General features: G+C 36.0%; 1 protein-coding gene across 45 annotated transcripts in view; it reads left to right on the forward strand.

The window, feature by feature from the left end:
• TRIP12 (thyroid hormone receptor interactor 12) overlaps nucleotides 1–19,712 on the forward strand; it is a 140,497-nt gene that overhangs the window by 92,332 nt on the left and 28,453 nt on the right. For 18 of the 45 annotated variants that reach the window (XM_070489520.1, XM_070489523.1, XM_070489518.1 and 15 more), the window contains 15 exons: nucleotides 567–715; nucleotides 3,493–3,528; nucleotides 3,612–3,707; nucleotides 4,591–4,683; nucleotides 4,862–5,023; nucleotides 6,690–6,758; nucleotides 6,849–7,014; nucleotides 9,341–9,458; nucleotides 9,577–9,733; nucleotides 11,548–11,701; nucleotides 13,111–13,339; nucleotides 13,651–13,769; nucleotides 16,199–16,406; nucleotides 18,946–19,046; nucleotides 19,279–19,453. In XM_070489520.1, coding sequence (XP_070345621.1) covers nucleotides 567–715; nucleotides 3,493–3,528; nucleotides 3,612–3,707; nucleotides 4,591–4,683; nucleotides 4,862–5,023; nucleotides 6,690–6,758; nucleotides 6,849–7,014; nucleotides 9,341–9,458; nucleotides 9,577–9,733; nucleotides 11,548–11,701; nucleotides 13,111–13,339; nucleotides 13,651–13,769; nucleotides 16,199–16,406; nucleotides 18,946–19,046; nucleotides 19,279–19,453 — 2,032 coding nt within the window. Of the gene's footprint in view, nucleotides 1–566; nucleotides 716–3,492; nucleotides 3,529–3,611; nucleotides 3,708–4,590; nucleotides 4,684–4,861; nucleotides 5,024–6,689; nucleotides 6,759–6,848; nucleotides 7,015–9,340; nucleotides 9,459–9,576; nucleotides 9,737–11,547; nucleotides 11,702–13,110; nucleotides 13,340–13,650; nucleotides 13,770–16,198; nucleotides 16,407–18,945; nucleotides 19,047–19,278; nucleotides 19,454–19,712 lie in introns of all 45 variants that reach the window. The other 27 variants (XM_014835990.3, XM_070489506.1, XM_014835988.3 and 24 more) reach the window with 3 other exon arrangements.

The following is a 19,712-nucleotide window of genomic DNA, read 5'->3' on the forward strand; positions in this document are numbered from 1 at the left end:
TACATTCTTTCCATTCTCTTTTGTTAGATGCATTATTCTGTTTTCATTTACTTGCCCTTTCACTGTTACTTGGATTCCATTCATTCTAATGCAAGTATTTAGGGGTATAAGGCATTTCCTCTGAAGTCTGGGCATCATTGTTTAACAGGTTTTTATTGTTACAGAAACTTTGGCTCACTATATATATATACATATATATATATATATATATATATATACACTTTTAAAAGCAGGTGTGTTAAAGGTAACAGTATATGTTAATCTTAGGGATTTTGTTTTTTGTCATGGCTATTAAAAACCAATCAACTTGTCTTATTTAAAAAGATAAGAATTAGAAGACAAAATGTATAAATAACTATGAGATCACTTTAAGGCAGAGTAAATCGAACTGATTTAATTCTGTCTTGAATTATTAGCAGCCTGTCTTCACCCTGGTGTATAGACCTACCCTTTAATTGGGATCCAGAAAAGATAAGGAGCCAGCTACCGTGTAGGGTCTAACCTTGTACCTAGAAACAATTTTCTTAAATGTTTAAAAATAATGATTTCTTTTTTCCCCTGTGAAGGTTCTAAGGCCCAGCAGCTTCTGCAGGGACTACAAGCAAGTGATGAAAGTCAGCAACTCCAAGCAGTTATTGAAATGTGTCAGTTATTGGTCATGGGAAATGAGGAGACACTGGGAGGGTTTCCTGTCAAGAGTGTTGTTCCAGCTTTGGTAAGATGGAGTTTTCCCCTCATTTTATCTCCCTCAGTTTTTCTTTGAATGCTGCCAATATTTTTACTGAAAGCATGATTATTGTCTTATGAATTTTAAAATGTGATAGAACTAAGAGATTGTAGAATGTGGCTTAGTGTTTTTATTTTATGCTTATAAATACTGTGAGTGATTGCTAATGATGCGTTAGTACTACTTTTTAAACCATTCCTTTGTGACTACTTATCCCATCTTTGATACTTAAATGATTGTATTTAAATTAAGTTGTTAGCCCCATCAGGTAATACCCTGACTTACTATGCCAAACCTTACATGCTTTCTCTTTCAAACTGGTGAGACGTGTGGCAGTAATAAGCAACTCACTGGTAGGTTGCATTTTTGGGCCCTAAAGATTTCATGTTTGATAATTTTGTGCATGGCGAAGCAGTTGAGCCGGAATACCATACGGATCCTTCCAGCTTAAAATGTTTTATTTTAAGCAAAGACAAACTAAAACAAACAGCAATACTTATAATAGAAGAACAATTTTAAAAGTCTTTTAATGATTTTCAACTCAGTTGTGTGTTGATATTTAGAATTTATTAATGTCTTAATTGCTTAAGCTTTTTAATATGAAGACAGGAAGATAAATTGCCATTACGAAATGTAGACCCATGAGCATAATGACTTGGTAATATTCTTAGTCCAAGATTAAAGAAATTGACCAGACTTTAAGATTAAAATTAAAGTGTGAAATGAAATACTAACAAAAGACTAACATAAACATCATGAATTTATTCATAGCATATTTTACCTTGAAGTTAAAAACAAATATCATGTTTTTGTTTATATATCCGTAAAGTTGACAAAATGAAATTATGGTTGGTATATCAGATTGTCTCATTAGATCACATTATCGAATTATGGAGAGAGCTGAGTGTTAAGGAGAGAGCTGAATGAAGACCAGTCAAATACAAGATGACATAGTCTATTCTGCCTCTTCTGACTTATTGAATGGCTTGGCTTGGCTTGGCTTTGGCAGGGAGTGATAAAGGATAGAACAGTTTCTTCACCTTTTACTTGTTAGACCTCCGTGTAATGAAAGCCAGCTCTCAAATCCTACCAGTTCCACTCTATTAATTTCTGAAAGTTTTATGAAAGCAATGTTAGCTTTTGTACTTTGACATTTTGCCTATGTTAATATTCATGCTCAAATTACTGATTTCTTCAATAGCTGGCTTCTGTTATCTGACTTAAACTTTGTTGTTATTGTTCATTAAAAAATAGGTAGCCACAAAGAACGTGTCCACCTTATACTATCTACTGTTAAAATGCAGTTTTTTATTAGTTAAATAAAGATACTATTAAATACAGGCAGAAATGTTGACCCATAGTCCAGTTTACTTAATTTGCTGCTTGTTGATTAGATTTAAGTACTTAATAGACCTGCACAAATCAGCTCATGCTATTAATAATGACGGTTGTTAATGAGTTGTCCAGATTTATCTTTCATCACAAGTGAATATTGTGATTATATATCTGTCTGTCACCATTCACCTGTGTGACCATAGTCATTTTGGTGAAAGGGATTCTGTTTACAGCAGTCCGTCCCAAACGTGGTCTTATAAGTTACATTTCCCCTTAAGAACTAGAGAATTTGTTCCTTTTTCTGTTAGCAAGCCCTTTCAATTTAGCTTGGGTGTTTTAAGTCACTGATTGCAGGTGATTTGAGACATGGAGCACTGTTCAACCCCGAAATGGGGTATGTGGGGATGAGTGTGTGTGTATGTGTGTGTTGTTTAACAAAAAGAGTTTGGAGAAACTATGGTATATAGATATACTTGTTCAGCATAATTCAGAGCTGAGAAGACACTCATATTAAATATTTGAGTATTGTATTAGAATATCCTATATCTATTACTATAGATAGACATTTAGTTGAAGGGTACTTAATAGCTTAAGTTAGTGCATTTAAAATTTTCCATTGAAGACCAGAAGATTGTGATGATTGTCTGCTTCCCCAAGTAGGACATTTCTTTGGTAGCTTTGGCTGCTTCAGGAGAATGGAGTGTATGCCCCTGACAGTTTTGCATTCCCTCATTTGAAAAACATCATTGAAATCTGCATAAGGTCTTTTCCACAAGACAGACTAAAATAAAATGAAATCAGATATTTATATTTGTGTATATTTTTATATTATCTTTAACTCACTCATGGATTTGTAGAATAATTATATTAAGTTGGGCTTTAATTGGTGCATAATTAGTTTCTGATATGACCAATATTTTTAAATCCTTTACTACTGTGTATTTTACAGCAGAGTTAAGTGATGCTTAGCTCAACTTTTAGAGAAGCTTATTCACAAGAGTTTAAGCTATGGTCTTGAATCTCTACTGACAGTTGTTAACAAATGTCAGTGCATTGCTGGTGTGTTCCTTTATGTATTACCTGTTTATTAACACCTGTTAAGTCCTCAGTGACATGTTAATGGGCTTCTGAAGGGGGATTAGAGGTACCAGAAGGGTTGGTTGGAGGTGACAGGAAGGCTTTCTTTTTGACCTGGATCATCAGGTGATGATTATCTAGCAAAATTTCCAAGTCAAGAGCTACAGTGGATGAGCCATGCCCTCTTAATAAATAGAATCATTTCTTGTGTATGCATGCTAGGCTTTAACTTGATACTGTTTTTGTATGGTAAAAGTCTTGAATAATAGGTTCCATTTCAGTTGAAGTAGAGGAAGAAATACTTCTTCTAGGACTTTTCTCTAAAAATACTTTATTATAATCTTTTTTAACAGATAACATTACTGCAGATGGAGCATAATTTTGATATTGTAAGTATATGCTGTATTTTTTAAAACACTCCAAATTTAAATGGTGATTCATTATTGAATAAAAATGCCTTCTTGTTTTCTAGATGAACCATGCTTGTCGAGCCTTAACATACATGATGGAAGCACTTCCTCGATCGTCTGCTGTTGTCGTAGACGCAATTCCTGTCTTTTTAGAAAAGGTAATCCTGCTTGTGCTCAACTTGTGGAAAGCAGGCATAGGGGAATCAAGTTGAGAACTCTTAACTTCTGAATTCTAAGGTAGTACATCAAATTATAAGGCCACCTTAAAATACATTTGTTAGTATTTATTATTTAATGAAAGTATATTGTTTAGCTGAGATCTGAGAAAAATATTTCATGTTTAGCAGACCAGTGGTTTAAAGTTGATGCTAATGAAGCATTTATAAAAATCAACTCAGTTTTATGCTTTTCAAGAATAGCTAGTATCACCTTAATATAAAGTCTTTCGGAGAAGAACTTAAAGGCACTTGATTATAAATAATCTCATTATTTCCAGAAAACATCCCAATGAGGTAGATGACTATTTATACCCTCATTTTAGAGCTCAGAAGGCTGAGACAGTGTGCCTTGCTCAAAGTCACAAAGTGAGTCATCAAGAAAGGAAATTTTTTCCTATGGTCTGTGGTAGGTTGTGTTTTTGGTCTGTCTTAAAGGCCTTTTTCTTTTTAATGCACAATAAAATTTGCATTATGTGATAACCTTGGAATATGGTATAAAATTTAAAACCTCATTTAAATTTGTTGTGTAAAACAACCCATTTGTTTTAAATATAAAGATTTAAGGTTATGTAATTGCGTTTAGTTTATTCTCTATATAAAACATTCTTTATTGTCTTAAACAGAGCACAGTAGTTGGAAGGAAAATGATATTGGCTATACGTTATAACTTAAGCTCATAAATCACTGGTTTCCCATGGTGGGTTTCTTGTTAGAGGCAGTATAGATTGATGGAAATTAGAGAAAATCCTCTGTGTATTCATGTGGAAGATAAATGAAAAGAACTTGAATGATAACCTTAAGTTACCTATTTGTGTGTTCCCAGCTGCAAGTTATTCAGTGTATTGATGTGGCAGAGCAAGCCTTGACTGCCTTGGAGATGTTATCACGTAGACACAGTAAAGCCATTCTACAGGCGGTAAGTGTTGTTACTGTTGGATTCTGGATCCACGTTTGTACTAGCTCCTAGATTGCAATGTCTGTGTGTACACATGGTGTTTCCAGAGGGGTGTGCTGGACTTTTTAGTGCTGCTGTTTTTTTTTTAAATTGCTGATAAGAAGGTATTTCTTCACTTTAACAGTTTTCTATATTTTAGGGTGGTTTGGCAGACTGCTTGCTGTATCTAGAGTTCTTCAGCATAAATGCCCAAAGAAATGCACTAGCAATTGCAGCCAATTGCTGCCAGAGTATCACGCCAGATGAATTTCATTTTGTGGCAGATTCCCTCCCATTGCTTACCCAAAGGCTAACCCATCAGGTAAAATATCAACCTATCTTATGTGTCATAAAACATTTTTAAAAATGCCAATTTCAAGGAGAGTTTTAAATCTTCCAACTGGATATATAGATTGGAAACGTTCTGATCCATGTTCTTTCCCTTGTTATCCAGTCATGTACCATATTAGATTATTTTATAAAATTTCGGTGGATTTACCGAAATGAATAGTATTTCATGTGTTTGGTATCTTCAACTATTTTAACTTTCAGGGATAAATTTGTTACTTCAGCAAACAGTGCTTACTGTGTGATATGATCAGAACTTTCTTTTGGAAAGATCACGCTTTCTAGAAAGGCACTGGGTTAGGCAGACAAGACTAAGGGGGATATGGGTTAAGATCAGAAGAGAGACAAGAATGTGTCCCAAGTAGAAATGAAATGAAAAATGTAGACTGCAGCTGTCTCAGCTTGGAGAAGAGCAGGAGCAATCATTTAGGAAACGGAATCAGTGGACCTGGTGCTGTAATGTGGGAAGCAGGGCTTACAGAGGCTGGGGTGGAGGACAGGTCATGAGTTAAGCCTCAAGGTTGTAGAGAAACTGAATTTTCTTTTACTATAAATTAATGAATTAAAGTGTTGTTATTGCTAAAGAGATTTTTAGAAAACTGACTTTTAAATCACCTTTACAAAGTGTGCTTAAAATCTTCTTGGGAAAATTTGTTACATAGAATATGTCAAGTATGAGATTTGAATTAAGATAGAAGAAATAATAATGATTATTGGGTCACTCTGGAGTGTTTTACTTTGATGATCAAGACAGAAGTAGTGCCATACTTTATTTATTTATTTATTTATTTATTTATTTAAAACTTAGTAGGCCGAGATAACCTGTGCTTTATGAGGGCTATAAATATGTTCTCTAGTTAGCTGTGATTTCAGTACCTTATTTTGGAAATAAGGCATGAGAATCAGAAGTTAAATAATTGGCCACGGTTACTTGTAGCACTCTATTTCTAGACTGAAGCAGTGACTGCAAAAGTATGGGGCTTTTATAATACCAGAATTATTCTCATTTTTACACAAGCAGGTCTGGTTTTTATATCTGAAGCCCATTTATCAATTAGGAAAAAACAAGCTCCATCAAAACTCTTGTTAAACCATTAAATTGTTCTTTTCGTTCTTATGAGGATTGTTTCAAATGTTTTCTCAATGAGGCCACTCTAATAGTATTTTTAGGTTGTTTTAATAGTAAATATAGCAAATCTACACCTAGTTTTTCCCATTATCAGTAAACTTCTGGTTCACACACATATACTTAAGTATTTCTGGCTTTTTAGTGTATGCATGTTTTAAACATTTCTCCTGGGAATGCCTTTTAGAATGGTAGGAAGTTTCTCTCTTCTTTATTATAATTTTTGTTTAGGTATTGAAATTACAGAAGCCCAAACATTGTTCCTTTTCTGTGTCTTTGCTTTTATCTGTTGGGGCCTTAATGGAAGAGAGAGGCTCTATCAGTATGATTCTCTTTGCTTTGAAATCATGATACTACTGATTGTACCTTGCTTAGACTCAGTGCATTTTCAAAGCTTATACCTGATTGAGCTGGCCTTGAAGAATTTGGGGTTAGGAAGAAGATTAGGTGGTGATGTAAGACAGTGAAAATGTTTTATATTAATAAACTTTATTTTCCTTTGTTAAAAAAATAGGACAAAAAGTCAGTAGAAAGCACTTGCCTTTGTTTTGCACGCCTAGTGGACAACTTCCAACATGAGGAGGTAAGCACTTAGTCTTGGGTGGTATTTTCATGACCTTGTTAAATTGTTGAATCGTGATCTAACAATTTCCCTTTTCTTATGTTTGTCAAGAATTTACTCCAGCAGGTTGCCTCCAAAGATCTGCTTACAAATGTTCAACAACTATTGGTAGTGACTCCACCAATTTTAAGTTCCGGGATGTTTATAATGGTGGTCCGCATGTTTTCTCTGATGTGTTCCAACTGTCCAACTTTAGCTGTACAACTTATGAAGCAAAGTAAGTGCTATTTTATTATCCTACTTTAAGCAGGAAAAGTGGCTTCTTTTTAAAATATTCTTTAATAAGTAAAGTCAACAAAAGTCAAGCAAGTAGAAGAGATTGCTAATATCATAGCCACTGGATAATAGAGGAAGAAAAATGTCAACGTAATAAATTTGTGTTAGGACAACATGGCGATGCTTCCTACGTACGATTTTCAAAGTTGATAGTGTATTAAAATTTACCCTTGGTGGTTCTAGGGCTAAAGACCCAAGATCATTGCTTTCTGTATGCTATCAATTATGTAATGATGCTTCATTAGGAAAATTGGAGTTTTATGTTACCAGTAACTGCTTGTCTTCTGCTTGTCGGTAGTCCTTTTTGTCCGTGTTAGATTTTCCAGGAGCTTATCTGATTCCACAATGCTTTCCTCTCACAAAAAGCTGAAATTTACTTACATAGATGACTGTCTCTCATCTTTGCTGCTTTAATATTTCTAAAGCGTTCCCACCCTTACCCAAGGTGCAGGAGATAGTTTGATCACGCTGCTGTATTGCTGTTGCATTCCTCTCTTAAACCTTAGTTTTCACAAGTTAATGTCCAAAGACGTAGGGCCTCAGAAAACCATCTATGTGTTGTGATTATTGCTAAAAGAGTATTGATCACTTTCGTATGGAACACCTGTAATTGTGGGTAATTTCGTATCCATAATTCTAATCTCCAAGGATATTATGTTGGAAGTCAGTGATGATATTTACTGACAAAATAGCCTTTGGTCTCACTGCCTCAGATAGAATGTTAAGTAGTATAATATTACTTTTCTGTGGGGAAACTCAGTTTTATATTTAGTTGCATTTCTTGCGAATTAGCACTATGGCACGGAAGTTTGGAGAAAAATCTTGTGGCTGAGGTGATTTATTCCTCAGCATTGAAAAGATTCCTCTTAAAGCATTGAGTCATTCCCAAACTTGGTCTTCCAGAGAATACTGTTTGCTTGTGTCATGAACAAAGTGCTCTCTGCCTTAGATAAGTTTGGGAAAGGTTTAACTCTTTCTTGAGTCATCTCAGTGCACTTTGCTGATTGAAATCCCTAGGAGCCCTTTGAATTTTGCCTAGTCCACCATTTCCTGAAGTTTGAATACAGTTTCTCTCTTGTTACTACATGTCACAGCATTTCCCTAAATACCAGGTTGGGAAAACACTGCCTAACTTTCATTTGCTTTAACAGTTTGGATTCTTTTCCTTTGAATAGGGTGAATATTTTCACCTCTTTTGCATGCTGCATGAAGTCTGCCAACATGTTCATCATATAGAGGCCACTGGACTTGTGTTTTCCTTTTACAGCAGTAACACACAGGAAACGTGTCGTCATCCTCTGATCTCTTGAAAAAAATTAAAGAATCCTTATAATATACCATTGCCATGTACTCACATTTCTTAGGAAAGTTGGCAAAACTATACTTTTTAAAGAAATTTTAAAAATGTTTACTCAAACTGAAATTTCTATGAGGCAGAGATTTAACTATCCACACTGCTCATCCCAAATCAATGGTGAATACTTTTCTTGATAACAGAACTTAATGATTATTGGCAAAACATTTCAGTGGAATGTGTATGTATATTTTGCATATGTATAGTGTTTAGAGGAACACACGCAACCACAGCCAACAAAGATGCAGCCTTATCTTTACTTTCAGCTATTTTTAGTTTAACCTCTGGAGGCTGGGAGCTTCCTCCGCTCACAGTGTCAGTACATCAGACTGGTTTTCATGCCACTTCCTTCATAAACTGATGTCTTCTGGGAATGGAAACTTAGGGTCTCTACCCTAAGTTTTACTGATCTTTGTATTAAGTTGGCGTGTTTAATGTCCTGTAAGGTAATGACTGACTTAATCACAATATGATACTATTCAGATGCTTTGAATTGTTACATTTGTCCTGTTGACCACACATTTTCAGTATATTTGAATTAAAGACAAACATACGAATATACTTGAATTGAGGATTAAAGTGTATGTTGAATGTACTTTTGTCCAAAGCTCCATGCTCCTCAAGCAAAGTGATAAAAGATTCCTGAAGTCTCTGGGGTGGATTTGTGATTAGATGTCCAGCTAGAATGTTAGGACTCAGGCTGAAGTCTTTAGAAAGAGCTTGTTAAAAATTTTCATAATTTCTTAGTAAGTTTTTATTACAACTCACTTGGATTTTAATTTTACTTTCTGTAGTATATTGCTTTACAAGAAAATAATTCTTACTGTTTTGCCATCTTAGGGAATGATTGCCTTTTAAATCAGGTAATATAACGAGTTTCCTAGGCTTTTGGTTTTTGTTTTTGGTTTTGCAGACATTGCAGAAACGCTTCACTTCCTCCTCTGTGGTGCCTCCAATGGAAGTTGTCAGGAACAGATCGATCTTGTTCCACGAAGTCCTCAAGAACTGTATGAACTGACTTCGCTGATTTGGTAAAGATTGGGCCAACAATAACTGTGCTTTATATGAGGGTATTTTACCTTAGAGACCTGTCATTTACTAATAGGTTAGGAAGCTACTTATTAAAATAATTACCTTTTTTGTTTTCAGTGAACTTATGCCATGTTTACCAAAAGAAGGCATTTTTGCAGTTGATACCATGCTGAAGAAGGGAAACGCGCAGAACACAGATGGTGCGATCTGGCAGTGGCGCGACGACCGAGGCCTCTGGCATCCCTATAACAGGATTGACAGCCGGATCATTGAGGTAGTAGTTTCATCGTACCGTTTAAATAGGTCTATTTTGGTGGAGAGTGGGTGTAGGGATGGAGTGGGGAGGTGGATATGTGTACTTAAATGTGCTCAATTTTGAATTAACTCAAGATTCTCTCATTTTGTCTCCTGAGAACAAGGTCCTCATTTCTGTTCAGGTCAGAAAACATGATGTTGTAGTCCTGCTTCTGCTGCTAACTACCTGATTGACTTGGAGCAAGTAATTTCAGTTCTTTGTTCCATAGTTTCCTCATTTCTGAAAGGAAACATTGGAGGAGTTAGGCTATTTGTTTCTGAAAGTCCCTTCTATCTCCTATCCAAACAAAATCTCTCAAAAGCAAAGATTTACATACAAATAGTGGCTTCTCGCTATTTTAAGAGCAAAAACATGGAAACAACTAAGTAAATTGTGATACATACATAGGCTTGTATATAATTCAGACATTAATGGGATAAGTTTTAATGACATAAAATGGGATATGATAAATGAAAACACAATATTCAGAATTATGTGATTCTTGGGAACTCAGCAAAATAAGAGAAAAGAGGATTAATACAAAGGAAAGAAATACTCAAAAATATTGACAGTGGTTTTCTGTGTGATATTTCCTTACGTCTGTATTGTTTGCACTGAAATATTTCAAAAATTTCTCAGGACTATATTTGCCCTAGGAAGTTTAGGTCTCTGCATTATTTGAGATGCCGTGCATCATTTACTAATATTTTCATATATAAGATACCTTTAAGTCAATATAAGATACCTTTAAGTCAATATGTTTTCTAATTCCAACCTGTGATATTTGAGTTTTTAGAGCATCACTCTTAAGTAGACATTCTTCTTTAAAGATGTCTTCCAACGTTTAGTTCTGGAAATGAAATTTTGAAAAACTTTGAAACCATTGATTTATGTTATAAAGTCAGAAGTTCTTAAGAAGTTATCTAAATTCAGAGCCAGCTTTCCTGAGGAAGTTAACTGTGACTGGTCTTGTGTGCATTGTTAGCCTCAGTGGTAAGCAGGTCATGGTCTCTAACTCTTAAGTATTCTTCTTTTTAGCATTTTCCCGATAATTACATTTTCATGATTAGCTTACTCTGTTGTATTTCTTAAGAGTCCTGTTTTCCATTCAACCTAGGAATTCCATAGATGGGGCTGTTAGAAGAATGAATATTTTGTCACTTCTTTAGACTGTCTAAAATCAAGCAAACAGTCTTAATCAAACTGTCTTATTTTAGTGTGTGTTGTATAATGCATGCAACCTGTAGAGATTACTTTCTCAGTTTCACTTGTGTCCCTTTCAGTCTTAGAGTATCATTTAAATGTAAAGTCTTTTTGTTAACCTAGGGATAATTTTATAGGTTCGTTTTGTTTAAATGAGGATTTTGGTGGACTACTAAGAATCTGTGATCTAAATAATGTTTTAACCTAAGAATTAGATACTAAGATTTATGGATAACAAATTTTTTTCTATCAGCAAAGTCTTAAAATCGTTCTTAATACAAATAGTGTCTTCTTCATGTCACTAATTCTACATGATTGGATCTTTCATCAGGATTTTCCTTTTATTTATGTCTTGGGGGACCTGATAGGGCCTGTTGTGTATATTTGTGTTTAATTAAGAAAGAAAGATTTATTGAATGAATGAGTTTTGTCACATCCGCACTATTAAATTTTCTATATTCTGTTACTTCATCATCTAAAACCTGATGAAATAAGTATGTAAGTTAGCATTTATGGAGGGTCCCTGCTGTGTCTTAAGTTAATAAATTTCTCCATGTTTATATTCAAGGTTTCTCTCTCTTTGCTCTCAGGCAGCCCATCAGGTCGGTGAGGATGAGATAAGCTTGTCCACTCTGGGACGAGTTTATACTATTGATTTTAATTCTATGCAGCAAATCAATGAGGACACGGGAACAGCACGTGCCATTCAGAGAAAACCTAACCCCCTAGCCAATACTAACACTAGTAAGTACCTTTTGAGTTAAAAGTAGTACTGTGTTGTCTTAATATTTGCAATAATGTTTCACTGAGTGTCTTTATTAAGCTTAAGACAGGTGCATGGTAGTAATTAATTTGTTGTTGTTTTCTCATATGCTTTTATTGATGAATGAGCCAGTATTGCCTAACTGGTATCTTCCCCATGATTTTTCTACTTAACATGATTTGCAGTGTCCTGGACCCCAGTCACAATTGGCCTAAGCAGGTTGGTCTTTTTTTTGTGTGTGTGTGAGGAAGATTCACCCTGAGATAACATCCTTGCCAGCCTTCCTCTTTTTTTTTTTTTTGCCTGAGGAAGATTAGCCCTGAGCTAACATCTATGCCAGTCTTCCTCTATTTTTTTGTATGTGGGATGTCTCCACAGCATGACTGATGAGTGGAGTAGGTCCGTGCCTGGGATTCAAACCCACAAACCCAGGCTGCCGAAGCAGAGTGTGGAGAACTTTAACCACTTGGCCAAGGGCCGGCCTGCCCCTCCCACTGGCCCCTGCCAGTGGGTTTTTTGTCTGATCCTATTATCCCTTTTCTACCTTCAGATCCACCCACACCCATCACACTAGTTCTTTCCAACTGTTTATTTTATACTTTCCCGAGAGTACTCTTTGTAACTAATGAAGAATAGATGGTTGTGATTTTTTTCAGGAGACATTTATCCGTCTCCCCAGGGATTTAGTCCGTTGCTTTTACAGCTCTGGTTTAGAGTGCAGGGCTCAGCAAGCTTTCTGAAAAGGGCCAGATAGTAGGTATTTTAAGCTATGTGGGCCGTACAGTCCCTGTACTAAACACCGCTCTTGTAGCCCCAAAACAGCCATATAGAATATGCAAACAGATGTACATGGTTGCGTGCTAATAAAATTTTATTGATAAAATTAGGTGGTGGGCCGGATTGGGCCTTTGAACTATACTTCGCCAACCCCTGGTCTGGAGCTTACTTTTCATCAGTTACCTTTCCCCTCCCCCTGATTCCTTCTAACCAAAGTGACAGATCATCTTGTTTTTCCATTGCTTCTAGCTAAATACTCAACTGTCCACTTCTTGAACTCTTGTTTATTTCTTACCAGTGGTTTTAGCTGGTTAATACTGAAATATCCCCAGCATTTCACTGAACATATATTAGTAAAATAAGAGGTACAGTGTGGTGGTGCCTTGTTCTCTTCAGCTGGCCAGAATGGTTGGTGGTTTTCTAGCCGGCTAAATTTTGTCCTAATGCTGCCTTTGGCATCTTCGTAGATGCCAGTTGATCACATTAGATAAGTTCATTTGTTTTATAACCAAAAATTTTTTATAGCATTTCAAATAAATCAACTTAAATGCTTTGTGTTTGCTTTTTTGTTTCTAAAGTCTGTAACATTAGGATTGTACATTTTTGATGACAGGTGGATATTCAGAGTTAAAGAAGGATGATGCTCGAGCACAGCTTATGAAAGAGGATCCGGAACTGGCTAAGTCTTTCATTAAGACATTATTTGGTGTTCTTTATGAAGTGTATAGTTCCTCAGCAGGACCTGCGGTCAGACATAAGTGCCTTAGAGCAATTCTTAGGATAATTTATTTTGCGGATGCCGAACTTCTGAAGGATGTCCTGAAAAATCACGCTGTTTCAAGGTGTGTTCATGAAAATAGTGAAAACATTTTAGAATTTCAAGTCTCTCCAAGTAATTTCAGAAATTTTTAAACTAACAATATAGAAAATTTATGCACAAAACAGTTTATCTGGAGTATCTTGAGCCCTTTGTTATCTTTTTGTATTCGCACATACCTTTGATTAAGTGCAAAAGTTGAGCATTTAAGAAAAATTGTTGCAGTGAACTGGTTTCACAATTAATATATTTTGCTCTCAAATTTAAAGTAGTCTGGCCAAAAATAATTATCAAATTCAGACAAATGTTTTATATACAAATACTTTCTTTTTTTAGTCACATTGCTTCCATGCTATCAAGCCAAGACCTGAAGATAGTAGTTGGAGCACTTCAGATGGCAGAAATCCTAATGCAGAAGTTACCTGATATTTTTAGTGTTTACTTCAGAAGAGAAGGTAATGTCATTCAGGGTAATTAATTAATGGCTAATCTTTTAGTCTGAATAGTGTTTCCGTAGAGGTATAGTTTTAATCTATAGAACAAAATTCAACTTCCCTTTTATGTAAGATATTTACATGCTTATAGCTCAAGTACGCATAGTGTGTCTTTTATAAATCTATTAATATGGGTTGTGTGAGATTCACTGTCAGTTGATGAACACTTAGCAAGCTTCAGTGATTTGGGTGTTGATGTGTGTTTGACATGTTTAGAAGAAATCATTGATTTTTCTTTTCATATCAATAATATGTATCTGCCCATAAAGATTCCTTGAAAAAGTCAGGTCACTTTCTTTCCCAGTGAATCCTATTAGTAGATCAGAACAGTTGTAAAAGAGATTATTTTATACTTGGTTATGTAGATAATGGAATATTTTAAGGCTTGGATTAATCAGAATGCAATTGGTTTAGTCCTCTAATCTGAGGAATTTCAATGTCGAAATCAGTCTTGGGGACATGGTATTTTTCCATTCTCTTCTTGAAGACCTCAGAGATGCAACTATATCACTCATTCACGTGTTTTATCCTTTTTAAACCTGCCAAGATATTAAAGCAAGTTCGTTGTTATCAACAGAAATCTCTTTTGTTCTTTTAGGATACTTCAGTCTTCTGAGGATATAGGAAATAATGATGTTTTCCCCTGAAGTAATCCTTAGCTTTATCTTCCATCTTTTCAACAATCCTAGTTCTTTTTGCATGTGGTCTATTTTCTATTCTTCTGTTCACCTTTTCTTATGCTGGATCTGTATCTCTTCACGTCTTGAGAATGCGATAGACATATTAGTGTGGTAGTACTGAATCAAATAGGAAGAGGTTTTCACCATTTATTAGTTCTGTTCAAATAACAATGGGTTTTCAGAAAATCCAATACTACGTATTTATATGAAATAGAAGGCAGACTGTCCATTTCCCAGAGATAATAACTGAGGTTAACAAATCAGGTGTATCTACAAATAGACGTGTTTTCGGCTCACGTAAACGTTTAATATGCGTTCTTATTTTTAGCCTTAGATTATCTTGAATTTTGCTTTTGGTGTTCTTTTTGTTGTTGTTTTTTACTTTTAGTTGTTCAGCCTTTCTGATTTGGAAGTATATCAGAATCGGTCTTTTTTTCGAAAGTGATTTTTTTTTTTTTTTTTTTACTTTGAGAAAAAAGGTAAAGTATTAACTTTTTTACTCAAAGTATCAACTATGAATCAGTATGAGTATCAACTATGCCATCAGATTGAATTTCCCATCTCAGAATATTTATATAGCATATACATTATGAGGTTTATGGAGGAATCTTGATTTGTTCTACTGCTTTGTGTCTGGCTGGGCCTGCTATTCTCAGAGGTTCCAGTTAAATGTCATTTATTCCTGAAGATCTTGCCTTACTTCTGGCTTCTGTTAGATCCTCCTACTCCAGCAGCGCTATAGTTTCTCCCTTATAAGCAATTTACTCTTTATTTGTAATTTCTTGTAAAATGTATCTTTCTCACTAGTTCAGTAAGTGCTCTGGGTTCATTTTTCTTATCCATGGTCGTATCCTCAGTATGACCTCAGTATGACCTCAGTATAGTCTGGCATATGATTGCTGCAAATAATAATTGTGGAACGAATGCCTGAAGTTTAAATTCATTTGGACATCTCTTTTTTTGCAGTTTGCATTTTTAAAAATAAGGATCTGATGGAAAGAAAGCTCTGGATTTTTCCCACGAAAAATGTGAATGTGTGAACATGCACTCACATAGGTTCAGACACACAGATTTGCATATAGTTTACAGAGACTGACATTCAGACACACAACTTCGCATACAATTTGATAGTTCTTGGACCTCCTCCCCCACCCTCCACCTATGTACGTCCTCCCGTGATCCTAGCCCAGATATGAACCCCCAGCCTTATAAGTTTCCTGTTTAGTTCTCCATACACACTTCCAAGGATGTGAAAATCACCACCTTTCCATAGCTGGTGTTCTTTTTCTTGGTGTTACTCGCAGTGTTACTGTGATCTTGTCTCATGTAGCATTTGAAGTTAACTAATGATTATAGGTCTTTTTCTCCCCTTCTGGCTATCAAACCACAGGTGCACTGTGGCTTGTGCGTTTCTGTAATTGATTATTGTTTTTATAATGGGTATTTTGAATTTCTAGTATTAAATTTCCTATGATTGGGTTTTGAATATTAGAAGACTTTCAGTATGAATATCTTTCTCTAATTTTGAATTTGCCTACTACTTTTCTGAATGGAATCAAGTTGAAAACTCTGGCACCTAAATTTTTTCTCTGTTTGCTGTGTACTTTTCATTCATTCCCTGTAAGTCAGTGCTGGCATTTAGGGATTTTGTACTGGAGGGAGGCAAGTCCTGATTAAAACTAACTCTTTTTAATCTCTGTTACTATGTAGGTGTAATGCATCAAGTAAAACACTTAGCAGAATCAGAGTCTTTGTTGACAAGTCCACCAAAGGCATGTACGAATGGGTCAGGATCCTTGGGGTCCACGACGTCAGTCAGCAGTGGAACAGCCACGGCTGCCACGAATGCCGCGGCTGACTTGGGGTCCCCCAGCTTGCAGCACAGCAGAGATGATTCTTTAGATCTGAGCCCTCAAGGGTGAGTCTGGGTTTGGCTGTGATTTTTGTGTTCTTTACCTTTAACTCTGCCCTGGTACCTGAGACTCACACAGGGAGTAAAATGGTAAAATATTAGAGAGCATGTACACTTTATATTTTTCCATCTGTATTTTGTTAGATGTTTAATGGGAATAGGAAGAAAACTGAACTTTTATTGGAAGCCTGCTGTATTGAGCCAGGTTTAGGGAACCACAAGAGATGCATGGTATTTCCATTGACATACAGGTGACTAAGGCTCAGAGAAGTTAAATGACTTTGCGCAGTGGTGTACAGTTAGTTTACAGATGTAGGATTTGAACTCTCATCTCTGATTCCATAATTCTGCAATTATTTACTGTATTGCAGCATACATGCCAGTTTTGAGACATCCAGATATTGATGTAGTGGAAAATATTAAAAATTAGAATTTTCAGAATGTAAAGAAAAAAACACCCTGATTTCCCATTTATCTTTAATCAGCAGATGGAAACTTGGCTCTTAAAAGAAAATGAGAGTTCTTAAAGAAAATTCTCTGCTTCCACTTCTTTATCTGTTTTTAATCCCTTTATTGTACTGTGTTACTGAGACCATTACCAAACGCTCATATTGGTTTTCATTTTGTTGTGTTGAAAGATATCATACTGTAAAAGTGTTTTTGTTTCTTTGATGTTAGAAGCTTAATATTGCTTTATGAATGGCACATGATGAATCAAACTCAGTTCTCGAATTCAGAGTGTACTCAGTGTAATACTCCTTTAAGCTGAAAAGTAGATCTTGATAAAACATGCAATACTCAATAAGTGGGGTCTAAATTTAATCTTGTAAACTGCAAGGTAGCATTGTCCTACAAAGCTAGCCAGCTCACCATCCTAGCTGCTTTTGGTGCCACCTGGTGGCAGTTGTCCACTCTAGCTTAAATGTGAATTTGGCAATTCTGGGACTTGGGGCACAGACCAGGACTTCTGACACAGTGGCTGTTATTTTAGGAAGCTGCTGAGTTTGGGTGGTACCCATGTCGTGGGCCCAGTCCAAGGAGATTGGGCCTGGAGAATACCAGGACCCTCTACCTCCCCTGTTCTCAAGTTGAATATATCTGCTGTTTTCCCTCCTAGGCTTGCCTGCCTCTGCTTCCTCCCCAGCCCCACTCTGTCCCCCAGCTGCTGCAGTAACCTTAACTTATCGCAGTTTTACTATATATATAGCTCAGGCATGGTGCCTGCGGTATCATAGGTGCTTGGTGAAATGTGATGCAGTTAGACCAATGCTGTTTCTGAAGCACTGTAAATTAAGGAATTAGACTTGATTGTAGGTGCTAATAGTTGATAATTCTAAACAAAGAGGAAAGGACCTTTTTCTTAAGATATTTTCAGAGTTTTGAATGCTTCCATTCCCTTCTAATATGGTTTCAAATGAGAAGTTTGTATAAATTTGTAAAGGGGAAATTGTTCAATTATATTTCTTTATTCTTTGGAAGTTCACTTGGCCTGAGTGTCAAGCATATTTGAACACATTATTAAGTATTTTCAATAGACATATCAGATGTTGGAAGACTTTTCAAAAATTTTTCAATTTTGGGGGCCTCCCTGTGGCACAGCAGCCAAGTTCATGTGCTCTGGTTTGGTGGCCCAGGGTTTGCGGGTTCTGATCCTGGGCGCAAACCTACGCACTGCTTATCAAGTCATGCTGTGGCAGGCGTCCTACATATGAAATAGAGGAAGATGGGCGTGAATGTTAGCTCAGGGCTAATCTTCCTGTAAAAAAAAAATGTCAATTTTTAAAATTTTGTTTGGGTCATAGACCAACTGACCCAGAACATTTTTTTCATCTTTTCCATCTTATGTAGAATTAATGCTATTTCAAACTATTTCTAGTATTGTTATGGATAAGGAGAAGAACACACAAAGGCCACGTATTTTCTGCTTCATATATTCTAATTCAAAATAGTTCTAGTTCAAAAAGTCGCTTGCTAGACTTGTTTATAAGTAATTTGGAGTTTTTAAAAAATATTACAAAGTGTTTTTAAATGCATTCATTTAAGATTTTACTGCCATTGCACACCGTGAAATTACCTTGGGTGATATTTTGATATTGACAGTCAGTGCCATGTGTATTTTACTTGTCATTTAGGTTAAGGAAGAAATATGGAACTCACATTTAATAGATTCTTTTTTTAGGTTGTGATTGCATAGTTCTTTTTAATATTGGTTCTTGCACTGTGTATTTGTTTTATGTACTTTTCAGTATGTACTACATTTTATAGTAGGGTTTAACACAGGGTTAAGCAGATACTCTGTTTACTTGGTTTTATTTTTAGACAGTATAGTTAAATGGCTAGCTATTCTGAACTGATCATTTTCTGTGTCTGTACACCTCTAGAACATGACAGGCACAGAATTGATATTAAATAATTGCTAAATGGAAAGTGCCCTGTTAGCGGCAATATTTTATAACTTGTTTTGCCATTTTAGCTTGCTTTTCAATGAGTGATGATAATAAAACATAATAATGCTAAACTTGTCCCATCTTTTCTCATGTGATAGTCGATTAAGTGATGTTCTAAAGAGAAAACGACTGCCAAAACGAGGGCCAAGAAGGCCAAAGTATTCACCTCCAAGAGATGATGACAAAGTAGACAATCAAGGTAACTCCTTTGATGAAACTATGGGGAGGTAAAGGGAAAGATGGTCGCAGTGAAAGATAGGTACTTCATTAAGACTGCTGAGGGCTTTGAAGTATACCTGAGTTTCCTGAATGCCCAGTGTTCTTAGTTCTTTCAGCTAATTAATCTATTAAGAATGAGAATCTTAGAATTCAGTTGATTTTAATCAGTTATGCTAAAATGATTTAACTGTCATTCTCTTTTCTTTTCATAGCTAAAAGCCCCACCACTACTCAGTCACCTAAATCTTCTTTCCTGGCAAGCTTGAATCCAAAAACGTGGGGAAGGTTAAGCGCACAGTCCAACAGCAACAACATTGAACCGGCCCGAACTGCAGGAGTTAGTGGTCTTGCCAGGGCCGCCTCGAAGGACACCATATCCAATAATAGGTGAAGCGGGGGATTCTCTATTACTACTATTCTTTTTTTTTTTTTTTTTTTTTTTAAGATTGGCACCTGAGCTAACATCTGTTGCCAGTCTTTTTTTTCCCCCCTCCTTCTGCCCAAAGCACCTACCAGTGCATAGTTGTATATTCTAGTTGCAGGTCCTTGTAGTTCTCCTGTGTGGCCTGATGAGCAGTGCCATGTCCGCGCCCCGGATCCGAACCTGTGAAACCCTGGGCCGCTGAAGCGGAGTGCACCAACTTAA

This window comes from Equus asinus, chromosome 19 (genome assembly GCF_041296235.1).
Source record: "Equus asinus isolate D_3611 breed Donkey chromosome 19, EquAss-T2T_v2, whole genome shotgun sequence".
Lineage (NCBI taxonomy): Eukaryota > Metazoa > Chordata > Mammalia > Perissodactyla > Equidae > Equus > Equus asinus.